The sequence below is a fragment of the Pseudopodoces humilis genome, chromosome 2, assembly GCF_049639895.1.
Source record: "Pseudopodoces humilis isolate 2021_Gansu_Grassland_sample_001 chromosome 2, ASM4963989v1, whole genome shotgun sequence".
Lineage (NCBI taxonomy): Eukaryota > Metazoa > Chordata > Aves > Passeriformes > Paridae > Pseudopodoces > Pseudopodoces humilis.
Window position 1 is genome coordinate 72,562,318 of NC_142201.1, and position 20,551 is coordinate 72,582,868.

General features: G+C 37.2%; 1 protein-coding gene across 1 annotated transcript in view; it reads right to left on the bottom strand.

Annotated features, from left to right (window-relative positions):
- The window catches only part of DDX10 (DEAD-box helicase 10), a 158,604-nt gene that overhangs the window by 8,076 nt on the left and 129,977 nt on the right, over positions 1 to 20,551 (bottom strand). The window contains exon 17 of the mRNA XM_088051434.1: positions 1,970 to 2,103. Coding sequence (XP_087907560.1) covers positions 1,970 to 2,103 — 134 coding nt within the window. The remainder of the gene's footprint in view (positions 1 to 1,969; positions 2,104 to 20,551) is intronic.

Below are 20,551 nucleotides of genomic sequence, written 5' to 3' on the forward strand. Positions count from 1 at the left end.
TCCTGAGTCTAGCTGACATTCTGAGGGAAGGATCAATACAAAACATGATGTATGAATACATACTCCCCCTTGCACAAAGGAGGAGCGATTTACTGCTGCTCAGAAAAAGCAATGCTTTTCCCCATCCTTGTCAGTTCTATTGGCATTCATGGGTGAACAGGCTCCAGGGGACATGGTCACCAGCCTGCTAACTCAGGGCTATCTAATCCTTAAATCCATGTCCCCCACCCAGTTCTGCATACTGACTCCACAACACACAGTGACACACGGATAAGGACAATCTAGCCCATAGGATTCACCCAATTCAGATGTGAAAAGCAAGAGCTTTATGAATTAGACATCTATACTCCCATTTTAGTGTCAAGATCATCCTTCTCCATCTGTTACACGATACATTGTTCGTCACAAACATACAAGTGGCCTTCTTATTGCAGTGACCCACACAGGACTTCATGTGGTATCCCTTCATCTTCCCAGAGTATGTCGGCATCAACTACAGATCCTCATTCCCACCCTGTTCTTTATTTTTTATTGAACTACATGAAACAAATTCTTCTGGCTCATACCATTATAAACACTGTTTTGATTTAATTGAATCTATTACTGTATAATTACTTCTACTTAGTGTCCACATGAGTCTTTAAGAGTCTGAACAATACTGAATCATAGGATTTAACAAGTTTTACCATGCACAAATTTATTTAATACAGCACAGCTGCAAAGGGATCATCAAATCCTTAAGTTACTTCAAGATTTTTCCTTCTACACAGAAAGAACCTGCAATGTGACAGAAGAGAAATGCACTTCTGAAACAGAACAGACCCGCCACTGGGCAAGGCTGAGCCCATCAGTGATAGCAGGTGTGCCTCTGGGATAGCATAGCTAAGAAGGGGAGAAAAAACAGCACAAAAGCAGCCAGGGAGAGCAGTGAGAGTATGTGAGAGAAACAGCCCTGCAGATGCCAAGGTCAGGGCAGAAGGAAGGGCTGGAGGTGCTCCAAGTGCCAGAGCAGAGATTCCCCAGCAGCCCGTGGTGAGGCTGCTGTGCCCCTGCAGCCCATGGAGCCCCAGAAGGCTGTGATCCCTTGGGAAGACCACACTGGAGCAGGCTCCTGGCAGGACCTGTGGCCCCATGGAGACAGGAGCCCATGCTGGAGCATGTTCACATTTGCTGGCAGGACTTGAGTCCCCACTGGAGGAACATGCTCCTGAAGGACTGTATGCCATGGAAGGGACCCACACTGGAATAGTTAATTTGCAGCCCACAGGAAAGAGCTGAAGAAGATTGCGGGAGAGACCCCACATGGGAGCAGGGAAAGGATCATCCCCTGAGGAGAAAGGAGTGGCAGAAACAACATGTGAACAGACTGCAACCTTCATTCCCCATCCTTCTGTGCTGCTGAGGATGAGGATGTAGAAAAAACTGTAAGTTAATCCTGGGAAGAAGAAAGATGTGGGGATAAGGTGTTTTAAGATTTAGGTTTATTTCTCATTACCCTACTGTCACATGATTGGTAATAAATAAATGCATTTTTTCACAAATCGAGACTGCTTCACACGTGACAATAGCTGGTGTAGAGGAATCTCTCCTGGTGTTATTTCAACCCCTGAGCTGCTCACTACATTTTCTCTCCCCTGCCAAGCTGAGGAGGTCAGTGATAGAGTGGCTTTGGTGGGCACCAGGCATCCAAAGAGGGTAAACCCACCACAGAAACCTCCAGGGTATTAGTCAAGATTTTTGTATGTGAAATAATCTCACCAAGATCCCTTCAATATTGTCTCAAAAATCATTCTTGTACAACTTCATAGAAGAAAGCAATAGTCTTTAGCTGAGATTTCTGTTCAGCGCCTAACACACAAACTTTTAAAAGTCAAATACTAAGTCCTATGAGAAAAAGGACTGTAAGATGAATTCTTAACATGCAATATAAAAATATAATTTTAAAATGAACATGGAAGATGGTGCATACCTATAGCTGTCTTCACTTTCTGAATCCTGCTCTGCATCAGAGTCAGGATATTTATCAGGATCTGGGAGAGTGCTTGGATCAAACTCTTCTTCACTTCCACTGTGAGCAAGAAAGGCCACTGTTTCCTCTTCAGCCTGTGAGGTGACAAACGGAGAGTTACAAGAGAAGCAAACTTGTCCATGTCACAACCCCATTAATAGGGGAGGCTGTAACAAAAACCACTGCCCCCAAATGCAGTCGAACACCACCCGTACTATAGCCAGGAAAAGAGAATCATTTCTGTCATCACCAGTACTCTCCTCCAAGGCTGTTTGTTAAAGGTTGAAGAAACATTATTAAAAAAGGAAGCACAAGGATTTATGTTCAAATTCTACTTTTCAATATAGTAACCTTAAATCTATGAAATCTAGGAGATCTAGGCAGCAACTAATCAACAGCCAACTGAGACCAAGTGTCTAAGTAATATGCAGCTTTACTGTCCCCAGAAACACACTGGTAAAGAGATACTCACATGTGGACACATAAATCACTGCTGTTAGGTGAATTTAATGAAATAGTCTGATTTAAAACTCATCTGGGTATCCTTGCCGTTAAAAACCAAAAAGCTGCTTAAGCTGAATTAACTGCTCTAAGAGACTTTCAGCCATCCTCTGCAAGAGATACATGTTCTTCAGGCATCTTCCCAGATCCCCTCATCCCTCTTCTCTGGGACTCAGCTTCCCTCTGTCCCCACAGCACATCTCAGTATGGGCTGATGGCGTTGGCAAGTTTCCCCAGGGCACGGCAGTGCCTCACTAATTCCTTAACAAAGAGAGCACAGAAGACGCTGCTCCATAAAAGTACTGGGTAATATAAAAAAAGCTGACTAATTTTGCAGATACAAGTTCTGCTCCACTTAATCCTAAACTGATGGCACCACTTTTGTAAATTTTTGCTAGTAGGCTCAAAGAAACAAGATAGACTGGAGGGCACATGCAATTGTATATGCACACAGAAATGCAGACAGAAAGCTTACAGGCATTTCTAAGCAACATGAACCCTAGATCCATGCATATTTATGCTGGAAAGCAAAAACAAATTCCAAGAAATTATAATTAAAGACATTGCTACCTTTTGTTTATATATCTAATCAACATGCACACAGCTGAGTTTCTAAAACAGTACTCATTTAAATGATCATTCATTCTATGAATAACTTCACATCATTATATATTTAAACTTAATTTTTGTTTTGATTTTTCATCATTTCTATCACCAAGTTTTTAAAGAACAGTCTTTATCTGCACATACCTTCCTGCAATAAAAATAAATCAAAATTAAAATGGCAAATAGAAACCATACCAATGGTCTCTTTTGTATCTGCATATAGAGTGAGTGAAAGGCAATGAGCTGGTGATGGGTAAGATCAGTCACCACTGCAAGAGTCCATTCTTGCTTGACCAGTGACACTTAGCAATGTACTGAAAGCAAGCAGAAGAAAGAGACAAAAGCCAATCAGAGGGCAGAGGGAAAACATACTGAACACACATTTTGTTCTTTACTACTCTAAATACCACTAAAAGTAATTATATAACTGGATGTATAAAATTACTAAAAGCACTAACTCTTCAGTACTATAAGATTCCTAAGGTAACGACCACCAAGAGAAAAGCATGTTGATTCTCAGGAACATCAGGTACCACTTCACAAGAAAGTTGGTTTTGGTTTTACAGCGTTTTTGCCTACAAGATAATATATTCAAGCCTGTCTCTTAGTACAGTATTACAGAGCATTACTAACTCTGCAGAAAACTCTTTTGAAGGTCATTTTTTTGCTAATTAATTTTCTTATTTGAAAATCATTCTGCATTAAATTATAGGTTATTTTAATTTCTTACAACATTCAATATTTGCTCTTTACTTGTCCTTCCAATTGCGCTTCTTATTTTGATACAGCTGGTGCATACCAATCTTCTATTGAAAAAGAAAGGAAAAAAAAGAAGTAGCATTCAAAGCTGCTGTATGGAACAATGTATTTTTTAATATGTATGTGTGACATCATGCAACAGAGTTCTGTAATACTAGCATTTATGGACAATCATCTTTTAAAACTTGGGCTGTTCATTCATATTCTCCATTATGACACACAGACCAGACCTGCGCTTTAATTACACATTCATATTAATTCTGTCCAGCAGAAAATACACAGAGAAGTGTTAAACATAATGCTTGCTATAGCAAAAGAAATAATTGGCAAAGATGTCTCTTTCACTCATCAGGAATCATGAGGTTGTATTTCTTTTAAGTATCACTGCTTACATATTCATTAAAATATTTCTAAGACCCTGAAAATGTTAAGAACCTGAGCAGGAACATTTATCATCCACAGCTGAACAACAGAAACTCATTCTTTTTCCTCTCTCACTTCAAATTTATATCAGCCAGTCAGGAAAAAGAAATCTTTGACTTCACATTACTCACCACAAGAGCTGGAGAAAAGAAGTAAAATCACAGTTCAAAAAGACACGTGTAAAAGTTCTTCAGACACAACTAGGATGCAATTTACAGACTCAGGACTAGACTTCTCCTAAGGCAATTGCCATCAAAAGAGATTAGAAGAGATTTTGATGGCCTGTACTTTGTCTAAGGCTGGCTACAACGTAACACACACTTTGGAGTGTGTATTTATTGTGAAGTTTAACTGTGGAAGGAAACTTGCCGTGCTTGACACCAAAGACATCAAATCAGGCTGGCCAAGAGAACTGAATTAGGTGGCAATCATCTTTTCTCTCTGCTCAGGTATGACAAGCTCTCTCTTCATACCACACCAGCTCATGTTATTTTGTAATTCTAGTTCCACAGAAACCTGCACAAAGACTTCCAGTTTGAACATGACACTGAGATGAAAACATTTTTGCATTCACAGTCTCCCTCTGACAAGAGAGTCTTCTTATGCAAACTCAACACTTTAGAAAAATTCAGCAAAATTTCTGTGCTGGAAGTTTTGGAAACCTTGTTGCCTTCAACATTCCACATTGTACCAAGTCAACAATCACATTTGACCTTACTGCAGTCATTTTGAAAATATACACCCCCTGACACAAGCTCCTCTAGAGCTTTTGCCATGCTTATCAACAGAACACCTCCAATTCAACTTCTGTCTTTGTTACAAGATGTAATGACAACTTCCTCTCCTCCTAAAGAGGCCTGGATGGCTGATGGAGCTCAGGTAAATGAGTTAGGCAGGCTAAAAGAAACTTAAAAATGAAGAAACTTATGTACCTCAGACACCCAAGGGACTCGAATGATGTCTCATTTCTATCAGGCAATAGGCACTCAGGTGGTTATTTTTTTAACTATCTACCATCAGAAGGAAAAAAATGGAGAACTGAAAAAGCCACTACGAAAACCTGTACATAGAAAAATTTTGTTATTTACCAAGATTTCACTTCTAAAATGCGTGTTTATCATGGTATTTAATTCATATCTAATTTATTAAGGGTTTTTTTTCCCTCCAATTAAACTGTCTAGAGTTGCACTTTTGATGTTCAACCCTTTAAGCAATCTATCAGTTTCTAGCAACCAGGTTGAGATAGGAGAAATAATTGCTTAGGCACTATCAGTTCAGTCCACAGTACTTTACAAAGCACAGTGGGAGAATATTTCCAATTAGCTGGAAACAAAACTCTTAAGGTTTGTTTAGAATTTGACCACACTTCATTTGAGTCCATCACACACAATGCTCAGTCATTTTTGAGCTATGCCACCCTTTAGTTTTTGCTACTATGGCCTCTCCCAATAAGTGGTGCCTGTGATTGTAATGCCAAGAAAAGGGAAGTTCTAAATACTGCTAGGAGGGTACCCAACACAGGTACACAACTTCTAAAAGTTTAGCATATTATGTCTCATACAAGAGGATATTTAAAAATAAAATATCTTGTAAGATTTGACAGCATTTCAAATTTTCTTCATTTTCTTCTTTTTTTGACAATTATTTTTTATATGAAAACAGAAGTTGTTTTTGCACCATGTTCATGATGGAAGCCATTTATATATACAGAGGGGTTTTATAGCATTTTCTTTAAAATGTCTTACTCTGGATTCACCTGATCACCTCGCAGGTTTGGGTTTTTTTCTTAGCCTGTAGCCCAACCCAACACTGTCCCCAGCTGACGAATGATTGTTCTGATATTTCATCATCTACATTGTTCCAGAGGAATACAGCTATTCTGGCAGTTCAAAAATGAAATACAGCCTTTGATGTTGCTAGGGTGTTTGATCCAACAGTTGCTTTGAAGACCAAGACAAAAGCTTTAGCCTATACTAAAAACTGACTGGGAGCCAGTGTTGCAAATTATGTGTGGTCTGACACACACGGAGTTGTCCAAGCTATGCCAAAACTCACAGCTCCCCTCTATACAATCTAAGGTGCATCAACATTCTGTGGCTCTGGCCAGAAAGGCTGGTAACCAAAAACTGTGGAAACCAAAGTTCCAGGTTAGTCAGCCACACATGATCCTTGCACTAAGATGATCTTGCTGATCTTTGGGTTCTGGAAGAAGTCGGTCACATTTCCTGGTTTCTACAACACTTCAGAGAATTTAATTCTTGGTTTTCACTAGAAGGAACAGATAACCCTTAGCTTCATCTTTAATCATTCACTATTCCCAATCAGTAGTAGTCACATCCAGGTTCAATTTCATGCAGTCATTTTTTATTTCTTTTAAGCCATCCAAGATCTCAAACAATACAGTATGCCTCGTTTAGCCAGCAGAACCTTACTTTTACCAGCACTCTCACACAATGCACATGAGAATACTTAATTTTCTTTCTTGGCTTTCCTAAATGCCCCACATTTTATGGTCAGTGAATGGGTAAGCCTGTGTTCCAAACTAGCAGACATTGATGCATATATTCTGACATTCTAATTTCTGTGTGACTACAGCAAAGCAATTTGTGCTGGAAATGGCTCCTGTCACAAGCACAGCTGAGAAGCACTGGTGAGAAGTTCTAAATCTACTCAAAGACCTTTTATTTTAATGTATTTGGATTTCAATTATAATGGCTATGTCTCAGAACTAGACCTTACACTTCTCCTTTTCTAATTTGTTCCTTTACAACCCATGTAGAATACTTATTATAAAGACAAGTTTCTTCAAGTTGTTATTAGCCACAATTACCAACTTCATTTCAACAACAGAGAAGACTAGTATCAGGATAAAACAACTATACTGTTACCTTAAATGTACTTCATGTTACAGACATGAAAATACAACAGAAAAGAAACTAAGTTACTAGGTAGGTAGCTCTAGAAGCAAAATACACACTGAAATACATTATATTCTGGAAATTAGCATGGTAAAAAGAAATTACTAAAGTTTGAGAGAAGTAAACATGCCAGCGTACTCATCCAAAAGTCTCTGGTCCTGTCAAAAAAAATACAAACAAAAAAACCCAGCAAAGCCCCAACTAGAAAACTACAGTGCAGAACAATGTTTTTGAACTTATATTCTCAACACATGACCCTTGGACTGTGTTTACACTTCTTCCTCTCTACTCTGAGGTTCACAGCAGTTATGGCTGTCAGCTCAAATACTGAAATTCTCCAAAGTAGTGTCTGTGTTCAAACATTTCAACACATCCGTCTTCTGCAGGGAACCTCGGCATGTATCCAGAGCGATGGTATCTACATGAGAGAATTTTCTCCGTATCACTTTCCAGCACTTCTGCATAAGCCTGAGGGAGCTGCATCCCTGCCGTGACACAACCGTGTCCCACCACCACCACCACTCACAGCAGAGACTGCAGGCAGACACCACTCTTTGCTTAGTGACGGGTATTTTTCAAAAAGGAACAGGTCAACAGCAGCACTGGCAAGAAATAATCAGAAGGGAAGCCTTTAAAGTCACGTAATTCTGTAAACTGGTTAGTTCTGCTCTTTTCTTGGAACAACTGATTTGTATTCAGTACACAATGAAGAGCTACACTGGCATTAAATGCTTGTCCAACTACACGATTTTGATGTTTTCACTGTACTGCTTCAGTCACGTACTCTAAATGCTTGTACAAAACACGCATATAAAATAGCATACTTACAGGGAGAAAAATATGAATCAAATTAATTACAGGCAGTGAAAGTTATTTTAACTCCTGGTGGTTCGACATGAACTGAGGAAAAGAAACACAGAAGGGGTATTGCTGCTCATGGCACTGACTCAACTGCTTGCTGTGAGAACAAGACCTTGTGTGCCTTTGTTCCAGACCTAAGTAGTAGCTGCAACAGTTTATATTTGTTCAAATTTCAAAACAAATAACCAGCAAATCAAAAAGCACTGGCTGATGCTGCAAAATTGCAGGGTCGTTTATTATTAATTGTTTTTGTTGTTGTTGAATTCACCTTCCTAAGCCATGAATCTCTTTCTACAAAATTTTTCAAAACTGCTGGCACAAGTAAGGGCTAAGTAGAAGCCACAAGAGAACAGATGAATCCAGACTGATGAAAGACAAGGAAGCAAGCTGCCTGGGGAAGATTTGAGCAATGGGCCTGACACAGCAGAGAGACCTGCCCTCTGGTATTTCCACAAGCACTGCTGCAAAGGGGAACATAAATGAGGAAACTGAAAACGATTCTGAGGTAGACTGGCAGCCATCTACCAGCAGACAGAAAATTATAATATCCCCTGATAACAATTTTATCTACATGAAAAAATATGACAGGCATGTCTTAGAAGTGACAAGTATGAAGAACATGAAAGATTTATGTGAGACAAGATCTTTCAGGCCAACTAATTGAAAGAAACACAAATTTTCAGGTCTAAAATAATGTAAAGCAACTTCAAAGCAAAAAAATCCAACCCAAATTAAGAATAATTGCTGAGTTAGTGTTACTAGAGGAATTGAGTAAAATGTAATACTATATGTGCAGCAGGCTTGGGGAATGCTAGTACAGGGAGAACCTAAAGGAGAACCTTCAGGGAAGAGAGAGCACATTTGTCATCTGTGGTAAACAAAAGGACAAATGGAGAATTAGGAAGGATTTAAATAAGTGACCATGGCAATGCTGAGGCATAGGCTGAAATGAGAGAAAGTGGTGATACACAGAGTGATTATGAAAGAAACTTACAAGGAAGCCTGAACTTTTTTCTTGAGTGTTGCCTAACCCATGAAATCCATCAGCTAAGATTTTAATTCAGGCAGGAAGGTACAGCTGGAGCAGAGAGACTGAAATAAGACTCCTCAGTATAGACATGAATTTGTATTTTTCTCCATGAGTAAGAGAAGGGATAACAGCAAAAGGCTGTGCAAAACATCATCACAGAAGGAGACTGAAGATTCTAAGATTCCAGAAATTACAAAGGAGGAGCCAGTAGAGAAGAGAGACACCAGAACAGAGTGTGGTCACATTTGCAAACCCTGTAAAACTGGAATGGATATGAAAGACCAAGTGAATGACCAACAAGTGAGAGGAAAACTGATTAATGCTTATTGAATAGAACTGAAACATGTCTACATTGCAAATTAACAGAACAGCATGAAGAAATGTGGTAGCTCAAATGTACAAAATACCAGTGTGGAAGTGGGAATGAAAGACAAATAGGAAAAAAATTGTAAGGCAAAAGTGAGAGGGCCTAAGAGAAGACTACCGAGAAGATCTGATGGAGATGACAGTGATGACAAATGGAGCCAAGGGGGTGAGAAGAGCTGTCCAAACCTATTTTAAAAATGGAAGAGAGTAGGAAATGGGGAGAGTAAGAAGGCATGAGAATGGCACAAGATATTACTGCAAAGAATGTAGAAAAACAGCAAAGAGGAAGAACAGTCCCAGGTACAGAAGCATGAAATCAACAGCAACAGAACTAGAAAATGCACGGTGGAATACACAAAGGCACCTCTCCTCTTTGCCAAAGCCATGAATGTTTTGCCAAAGCATACAGGAGTTTACACAGGCTCAAGTAATAAAATATATCAAGGCATGGTAAGTAGCAGCACTGTGCCAATAACCCTGGAAGTCTCTCAGCTTCAGAACTCTTCAGCCACAGAGGAGTAATGATCACAATTTGAAAACCACTCTACAGGTATGACTGCAAATTTCGCTTCAACCAAAAGATCTATCAGGAAGAAGGGAAGCAGGTCACCCTCATTTCATGGAAGCCATTATTTTTGCCACCGCTGTTCTGTTTTCTATCAGTCTTTTAGGGCTTCTCATACAAATACAACAATTTATTAAATGAACCTGGTGAAGATGACTATCTCATTCTCAGCAAAACTGAAATGTTTGGAACAATACAGTGAAGAGAAAATTGAAAGCTGAGACAGTTTTCCATCAAAAGCTTGTGCCTAATTGTATCCTATGTAATGGCTCGCTGAAGAACCTAAACTGTGCTATCTATCTCAAACAGTCCTTAGGGTTTGTACTGCTGCCAAAAAAGTTTTACCCTATTTCAGTGACCGAGTAAGAACTCTTGGATTCAGTAAGAAATACAAGTAGTATACAAACAGACTTCTAACAGAATTCTTGCTGCTTCCCGAAAGCCCACACTTGCAGCAAATCAGTTTCTAACTTGTTGCAAGCATTGAAGGCATCTATACAAATTTTAACCTAGGAAAATGCAATTTTCAGCTCATGTAACTTATTGCAACCTAGAGTTGTCATGTGCTCGCCTGCTCATTTCAACAACATCTAAAAAATCTTTATACTGCATAAATAATGTATTATACCCATAACAACAGGATGCAGTATGCTGTATGATTGATTACCTTGGCATTTAGCTCCCGTGGGGACAGCTTTTGTGGAACATGGCTCTATCTAACTCCCTGAAAATTACATTTTGGTAAAACTGTCAGAATGATCAAACTTAGGTATGGTTAAACATAATGTTGTTAACATTGCACAGGCAGGTACAAACTTTCACTCTTCACACTGTACTAAAGCAATGCTATTTTACATCCATTTCACAAGGAATTTGAGAGAGCAACATCAGGGGGATCAATTTAAATCAGTGATTTGAATCACTAATTATAAACCCCACTAAAAGCAGGAAACTTTTAATTCCCACAGTATGTTACACATCCAATCACTGCTGCTTTGTTTTTTTAATGTCAGTATTTTAGGGCGCAGCTGTTTTGTACTGGACTTAACAAAATGTGTACACACTATTTCATGCTAATTATTTAAAGTCCTAGTTTTTCCTTTTGCATTAGCAAATGATAAAAGAGCCATCACTTTTTTGCCAAGTGATTATTACTCATTTTTTAATCATGGTTAGTGTCAAGCTGACTCCTATTCCATCTGAAATTGAAACTGATTCCAACCAGAATTTTAATTATTTTCAACAATATGTATGTTATATGCGTATTATTTAGAAGTTATTAATTAAATAGAACCATCTTAAATACAGCAGATACATATAGACAAAATTGAGTTGATCCAGGCAGATGTTGTATTGTAAGTTTAACATTTATGTACACATTCTCTGCTCCTAGCAAAATTTACCACTTCTAAGCATCATATCTTACCAGATTTTGGTATGGCTAAAAGACTCAAATCTAATTTACATTCACCAGCTGAAAGAGGATGGTTAGAATAAACAAAGATAACCAGTTCCTCAAATCCTAATATGTTTTTCAACTTTTAATGGCACCTTGAATTTAATTTATCAAATACATCAAGTTAATAAAGCATTTCAGAACCAGGAAAGGATACAAGTTTTTATGAAAAAGCAGTTGATTTTCCCTGTTAATAACTATTCTCTAAATCACATCTCTATCTAAAATTTAATCAGAAACTTTATTTCTTGAATAATTTTTTAGATTTTTCTGGTAAACTTTTTCAAAGGTCATTCCTTAATACCTTAATTTTCACCACCATTTTTAAGGTCTAAAAAATTAAAGAATGTACTTAACAAATTAAAATATGCATTTTAATAATTCTTTTTGTTATTGTTACTGAGCTGATGATTTCTCTCTATCATGTTATTAATAACTATAAGACTTTTTTCCCCAAGCCCCTAAATATTTGCAACAGATATAGACTACGTGATGGAATGGGAGAAAAGGATAAATATTAATCTCCCTGATTTGAAAATAGATCATAAAATGCTTAGAAAGCTGGCAAGAGAAGTAATTTTAGCCTAACTTTACCACTCAACCTGAACTCCATGCAAACAGCTCAATTGCTGTACCAACTTTGTGGTGTTAGGCAGTCCGCAGGCAATTACCATCTGCCATCCATCACTAATTACTGGGGACAGGACCAGCAAACTGAAACAGCAGCCACTGCCTTGAGTGTAGACACACCAACACATATTGCCCTGCTGGGGTGTTACACCTCTGGCAGAAACAAATGCTTAAACTTGCTATGCTTAGTATTTCCTAAACTGCTGAAGGGTCGGACAGGGTTTCCTGTGGCCACATTAATTCCTCCTGGAGACCCATCCTCAAGGATCAGTCAGCAGTCATTGGTCCTCAGTATTTCCATCTTGACAAAAATCTGAAGCATAACACACCCCAAACACAGAAGTTATATTCAAATGCTACTTTCTCCACTACCTGTGGTAGATGATTTAGATTTGCATCATTCTTCAATTCTTGACCTAATACGAAAATCAACACTTTTTTTTCTTAGAAACCTTTTGCATCTGTTACATTAAATAAAGACAGTCAAACAAAAGAACTGTGACTTTTAAACTGATTTTCAGAGACACAGCAGTATTTCTCCACTAAGAAATGGTGAGCCCTAAGTGCCTGGTTCTCTTTGCATAGTCACACATCTTTGCAATGGGAACATTTTATTTTTGAAGTAGGATTTTTGCTTTTTTTCAAGACTACAAGTCTTTGCCACAGACAAGTGTAGGATTTCAGCATTATGGAGTCGCTAAAATTATTTCTGCCTCAGAAGAGCAACCTGATTATAAAATCCAATTATGATTTGATTGCATCCACAAACCTATCTCCTCACACATGTATCTTAAATGGCTTACGCTTCCTTTTTAAGTTCTTGCAAATTCACAAAATATTGAGGATAAAATTTAATGATCTACTGAAAATAAATAAATAATTTGTTATATCACATTGTACTTTGCATACAACATTAGCACAGAGAACATTTGCTAGAGGTACTGTTAACTGAATATCCTTGTTACATTATGCATGACTTCCCAAAGCACTGAGTATATAATATCCATCATGAAATTCAGAATATATAACTAAATTTAGAAAGAAGTATATTCAGACCTATGATCAGCATTCTGACATCTCCAGTTATGAGTTTTAATTAAACTTGCTTTTGTATTAAGTCTATTTTTATTAAGTAAGTACAGAATCCTGCTTTAAACATTATGCATAAGTAAAAAAAAAGATTAAAAAGTAATTTGTAGATGCCTTTTCTTTAAGGCATAATTCAAGTCACTGTTCCATAACTTCTCACAATTGTGATGAAGAGGCACCAATTCTGAAGGTGATCAGTTTCTTTGAGAGTTTCAGCACCTTGCTGGCAATCCATTTTAGTACCTCAAATACTACTTCCAGTGACAAGAAGCAGAAAAATTCTATCAGAGGGCACAGATTATTTGCAATATTCCTCCCCCCAGGAAATAAATTATCAAAAACTAAACCCAAAAACATTCTTGGAAATCTCTGATACACCAGACTAACCACTCATCCAACAAAAAACCACAGGGTTTTGCAGCAAATCTATCCAGTGTCGTCCCTCTAAATATTCCACTTATAATATGAACTGCTTCAAATTAGTCTCAAGCAAGAAATGAAACTAGAATTAATTTCTATGACACATTACCAAAACCAAATACTTCTCTAACAAGGAAAGCACAGCTTAAAGGATTCAGTATTTTGTGTTTCAAGAAACCTATGAGAATGGATGTACTGACACTGTGACACAAAAGTGGAGTGGGGTTGTGGTGGTTTAGTTCTGTTTGTTTTTTTTACCATGGTAATACTTTTCTTTAAAGGTTCCTCCTACATTTCCAGGAAATAATTCTTATTAATAGAGCCCTGTACTATAGTATTCACATTTTGACCTGAATAAATACCCTTCCAGAAAAGTACAAACTAAAATTCCTTGAAATCAGCACATTTGTATTTACAAATTCTACATTACTCCTTTGATATCAATCAAATGCACAAGCACAGATTTACTGGCTAATGTATTAAATAGAAACTGAAAGTAATTGTGTCTTGGAAAAACAGCTTTACTGGATGAGCAGAAAGCTATTTTCCTGCTGGAGAGAAATCTACTTAATCATCCAAGAAAAGAAACTAAGAACTTCAGATTTATCTGAGTAATTTCACTGCATTTCCTGAAATTCAGACAGGTAGAATTCAGCACTTGTTAAAGTTTTGGTACTAATTCTGCACAAATGGTGTTTTAAACTGTTTTTTTTAATATCTCTGAAGCAATCTGTACTTAAAGAAAATTCTGATTTTGCATGTGCTTTTCAACACTTGGAAACTCCTGCTTATGAGACAAGTTCGCTGGGCACAATCATGATTGGTACAAAGAAATTCTTTTTCTGCGTTTCAAGTTGGGTAAACAAGCATCTTGAACAGATGACAGTCACAAACAAATGAATATATAGCACTTATTAAAAGTTTTCAAGAAGCCAAGATTTTGTGCAGAAAATAATCTGTAGGGTGAGTCAAACTTTACATAGTATTTTTTGATTAAGTTTTTCCTATAACAAGGCTGTGAGCACATGCTGACAAAATGCTAGATATACATAAACAGCACAAAGTAAATAAAATGCTTTAAAGATGTGTTCCGTTAAATTGAGAACTACCACAAAATAATTAACGTAAGAATAAATGCAAATACTGGAAAGCAATTTTAGTTCTAGTTTTGCTGTTTGTGTTTCATTGCCAAAACATTAAATCCATTTTATCACAGACATGGGATACACAGTATTTTCAAGATCAATTAATTTTATTTTGCAAATATGAAATACTTAGAATTTCAATATAGAATTTTCCTGGAAAGAGTTTTGGACAAGCAGTTTGTCAAATTTGTTCTTATTTTCCTATTCCCCCTCATCTTTACCATCTATTCAATTCTTTTGATATGGATTGCAGAATGCATGGCTGCAGTCACTTTCCCTGTGTTAAAGAACACTTATTTGAAAATGACGATGCACCAATTATATAGCTTTTGGAAAGAATGAGAAGCAAAAAACAGTAAACCCCCCTGCATGCTAAATACAGTCAGCGATTACACAATGTACAAGAACTGCTGCACCAAAACATTCTTGCTGCTGCTCCACTGACACCTCTGAATTTGGACAAATGTGGCTCATTAAGATGAGGCTGAATAAAGACAAACCTGAAATGGAAGTTTCCCAAAGTGTTTCACTTGCAGGTACCTTATTTATGACTCTTATTTTATTTCCAAAATAGGCAGAACAGCAAGACTCAATGTATTGCATACGTTGTTTTAAGTCTGAAGAAGTTTCGCTCTTAAAGCCCTGCTTTCTCCAAAAGGCATAGGAGAGTTAAATGAATAGCCTAGAGAGAATAATTACACAGATGGGTAGTACAGCCATTTTAGAGGAAAAAATAAATGTCAACATGACACATTTGTACAAAATTTAGTTGACAGCAGTTAATTCTGGAACCTTTCCAACACTGAGAGGATGTTGACTTTTTTTTTTTTTCTGAATGGTGATTTGAGCACAGGAATAGTGTTGTCCTGTGTATATGTTCAACTCCCTGTAGCCTCTTCATATTGCAACTCACATATATATATATATGTGTGTGTGTGTGTGTGTGTGTGTATACATATATATATTTTAGAGAAGAATATTATATATGTATTTGAATTCATTCACAATGTGCACTCCCAGCCCAGAAAGCCAAAGGTGTCCTGGGCTGCATCCAGAGCAGCGTGGGCAGCAGGGCCAGGGAGGGGATTCTGCCCCTCTGCTCTGCTCAGACCCCACCTGCAGGGCTGCAGCAGCTCTGGGGTCCCAGCACAGGGAGGATGGGGACCTGTGGGAGCAAATCCAGAGTGGGGGACACCAGGGTGTTTAGAGGGATGGAGAACCTCTCCTGTGAAGAAAGGCTGATAGAACTGGGATTGTTCAGCCTGGAGAAGAGAAGGCTTTGGGAAACATTTGCAGCCTTTCAATATCTGAAGGGGGCCTACAAGAGCTGAAGATGAACTTTTGACAGGAGCATGCAAGACAAGAGGGAATGGCTTCAAATTGAAAGAGGGCAGATTTAGATTACATATTAGGAAAAAATTCCTTGCTGTGAGAGTGGTGATGCACCGGAACAGATTTCCCAGAGAAGCTGTGGATGCCTCATCCCTGGAAGCGCTCAAGGCCAGACTGAATGGGGCTCTAAGTCACCTGGTCTAGTGAAAGCTGTCCTGCCAATGGCAGGGGAGGGAGTGGAACTGGATTATCTTGAAGGGCTCATCCAATTTAAGCCATTCTATGATATGCTTCATCAGCAGGTCATACATGTTTGTGAAAGAGACTTAATGCTCATTGTTTTTCTCATTTTCAAAAACAGAGAATTAGATGGGATTTCTCAGTGCAGGTATGCATTGCTCAAGCTGGGATTACTAGAATTGTATCAGTCATTAAAGAGATTGTCACTATTCACACTATTCCAAAAATGACAGCTTATTAACAGCAGACTAGTTCCTCACAGATGCCATACAGAAGCCTCACCTTCCCTCTGCACACTGGCCTGAAGAATTTTTCTGATGCTGAAGAAAAATAACTAAGAAAGAGTGAAATGCATATAAACTGACCTCTTTCATGCTTTTGTAGCTTTAACAGAAATTTCCTTAAACCAGGACAACTAACCTCTTCAAAATTACCATTACTAATTTGCTTGCCCATTCAACAATAATCATGTTGGCATCTGACATTTTCAGGATTTCTTTATTGCTTTTAATTACCTGGTCTATCATTCTTTTAAACTCAACTACTTCCGGTTTAATGTTAATAAGAGCAGTGATTTACTACATCATATTTGAGGTATTTAGAGAGCATCTGCATAGCTACACCAATTAAATGTTTTCCTACAATCAGGTATTTGTATTTAATGAAAGTATAGAAAAGAAAACCCAGCACACTCCACTGATTAGGTCAATGAACTCACACATAAGAAACAAAACAAGGTTTATTATCCATTCCAATTTAAATCAGCATGCCTACTTCTCCAAGAGTACTTCCAACCAGAGATGAGCATAATCTTCAACAAACAAAGTATCTTTTCATAGAAAGTTTTACCTTATCTGAGGCTGCTCAGAACCACAGTGGAAAGGGATTCCCTATGGACCAATGTAGAAGAATATGCAACCACTTTAGTCACCTTCAGGAACAGGTGAACTTTCTTGACATTACTGCATGGCCTAGCGCTCCTGTGGAGATGGTCAGCAGCAATCTTAAATCAGAATATTAGCTCAGTACCTGCCAACTCATTCTTAACTAAATGAACTGACATCTCTCCATCAGTAATCAGTATTCACAATGTAAGCCTTAAGCAGAAAGCAACCAGTTTCCAGTTAGGATTGGTTCAGGGGAAACAGGCATATTTGTTTTAATATGCCGGTTTTAAGTGCTAAAATGGGCATATCAGCTATTACATTCAGCTGATCAAATTTCCAATCAAAACATTCTAAAATCAAGTTAAGACAAAGTACTCATATTCGTGGATATATCAAATTAAGCAGGTTATTGGTCACAGAGAAGCCTAGAATGTACTTCTTTTTGCTCCATAATTATTCAGGTAGCGTTGTTTTGTGCGCAATTTTTTTTTTTAAAAATGTTGTCTATAGTGCCCTACCTTTAATCCTTGCTTAGATGATTCTCAAAAGAAGACTAGGCTCAATTGTTCTTAGCTAATTACCTGAATAATTATTTGCTTTTACAATAAATTCTAATCATAAATGTTAATTTATAGTGTGCTCACTTATTCACTTAAATATTTGTAGGCATCTTCAGGATCAAACACATTTCTCATGGTTTTGTCACAAGCTGCTTTAATTTTAGCACATTTTTTCTAAAAAGATACTCTAGTTCCATAAAATAAAGGTGCCACTTTAATGGAAACAATATTTACACTGACTTGTTGAAAGAAAAAATAGTCCTAGAAACCAATGTACAATCTGACAAATATGACGGGCTACTACAAATGTGCTGAATTTAAAAAAAAAACCAAACACAAGGCTACTTTTTTTCATTTAGTCCCCTTGCTGAAAGATAGGAAGAAACCTATAAATTCAAATTACAAAACCCATCTGAAATATCTGAGACAGGCTTTGCTTCCAACCATTCTTTCTTTGAAAGCACCTTGGACAGAGGAGACCTCTGCTCTTTCATTGTTTAACTGTTTCTGGCTGCACATTAACTAAAATTAAATTTCAATTAAATCACCCCTATTGAACAGTCTGTGATTTAAGACTCAAAAAATATATTTAATATACAAGGATATTTTATTTTATCTTAAGAAATCTTAATCCTTAGTCAGCCACCACATGACCTAGTCAGGGGTGTCAGGTTCAAGCTTCTCTGCTAGGGAAGTCCAGTGTTTCACTGAAGAGGTAGCTACAAGAATCAGTTGAAGTATTATTTAAATTATAAAGTTGCAACACTCCAAGAAATATACTACAGAGCAGTTTTTTTATTAACACCTCATATAAGAAAAATAAATTAAAAACTGTTACCAGCATACAACTATTTTGGTACAGCTATAATTAATGAAGCTGCCATGAGGGCATATGCAAAAAACAGTCTAATTTGTTAAAAACTTATTCCAATTACATCCAATTAAAAAATTGGATGACTGGAAGCCAGAGCAGCACCTTCAACTAAATACATTTGCATCAAGACACTTGCTTGACAACTGTTTTCTCTTTATTTCTATGAAATGCTACCCTGTAGACTAATGATTGCACATTCCTTTCAACTGGAGCTGAATTAAAATAGGCAAGGTCACAACCACAGCAGAAATAAACCATTTCAAAGTCCTAGAACTTTTAACATCAACAAGAAATCACCTACCAGTACACAAAAATAATGTCAGGATTAACCATTTCAGCTTTTTTCTTGTCTGATTATATATATGTATATATATATATATATGTATATATATATGTAATAAGAAAAGTGAGAAATTAGAACACCTACTCCAAGCATGATTTCAGGTAATTGAGATTAAAGAAGAGAATATCTGATGCAACTGGTTCCAATTTTTAGTTAAACTCTTATACCACTGAAACAGTATCACATCCAGAGCAAGAATATTTATAAGCAGTACCATGTTAGAAGTGCCACTACATCAACACCACCTTTATCTTTTACTATGCAGAAACAATTCAACTGCTTGAAACAAAATCTAGATAGCATCAAAATTCAACTAACACAGGAATGGAAGGCACAGGCAGGCACTCCATAACAACCCTGCTGTCACATGCTAAAACATCTCACAAAACTTTACATGGGAAACCTCAGATCTTCCACAAGTACCAAAAAACACAGCTATGAAACACCTCAGAAAGATTTTTCCTAGTTCTCAGGAAAGCTAGAAATTTGTAGAGGGACATTTTCAGAGGGTGCTGTTCCTCTAATTACAGAGCAAAACAGAAAGAAACCCTCAATCCTCATGATTCAGACAGAAAGAAACATCTAAAAAATATCTGGTGACAGGTTGAATCGTGAACCCAAGAGCAAAACATACCCCTGCGGCATGGCTGAAAGACTTTAAGTTCTCCTCAGCAATATATTCCAACTTCAGTTTCCAGAGGAAGCAGAAAGTCAGAAGCAAAATTTAACACTGGATTGTATCACTACTGTATTAATGTGAAAGATAAACAAATAGCTTGCTTTTAACTTTAGTCCTAACTTAATGACCTGATCATGGTAGTCAAACCAATGAATCTCATCCTGATTCTTTTAAATGCAGTTTACTGATATAGTTTTTGATAGCCTCTCTAACCATTTGACCACGGAAACACATGCCATTGGTATGAATCATTTTAATTACTTTTTAAGACCATTTGGAGCTAATAAATCACTATTTTTGTTCAGAGACAGCTGTATTACTACTATTAAGCTACCTTAAAATATTTTTTGTACAAGAACATATAATACAATAAGATTTTGATTTGAAAAACACCCAGCCTGCTACTGTCCAAATGAATACCTTTATTTCTTTCTGTAAAACTGAAGTTTATCATGAGATACTTAAAAAATGTAAAACTATACGCAAGTTCTCCTTTCAAAAATGCATTTAAAAAGAGCTTCCATAAAGTCAAGGCCTTACCTCCAATAGTGCATCAGGACAGAATTTTTAATTTTAAATAGCTTTCAAACTACAAGACAGGACAGATGAATAAACTTACAAAATAGATACGCAATGGCCAAAAATTTTTATCAATTACATTTGTTCCTCAAACTACTAGATACTGCCTGATGACTACAAAGAATGCTCCTATGTAATCTATCCCACTGCCTTTTAAAATACATTCCCAGAAAAGATGACTCATGAGGATGCTTCACAAACAACAAGAAAGCACCAAAATTTCCAGTGGTGACTTCCCTGAAGAGTTTCAAAGAATCCTCTTCCAAAGGAAGAGTTCAGA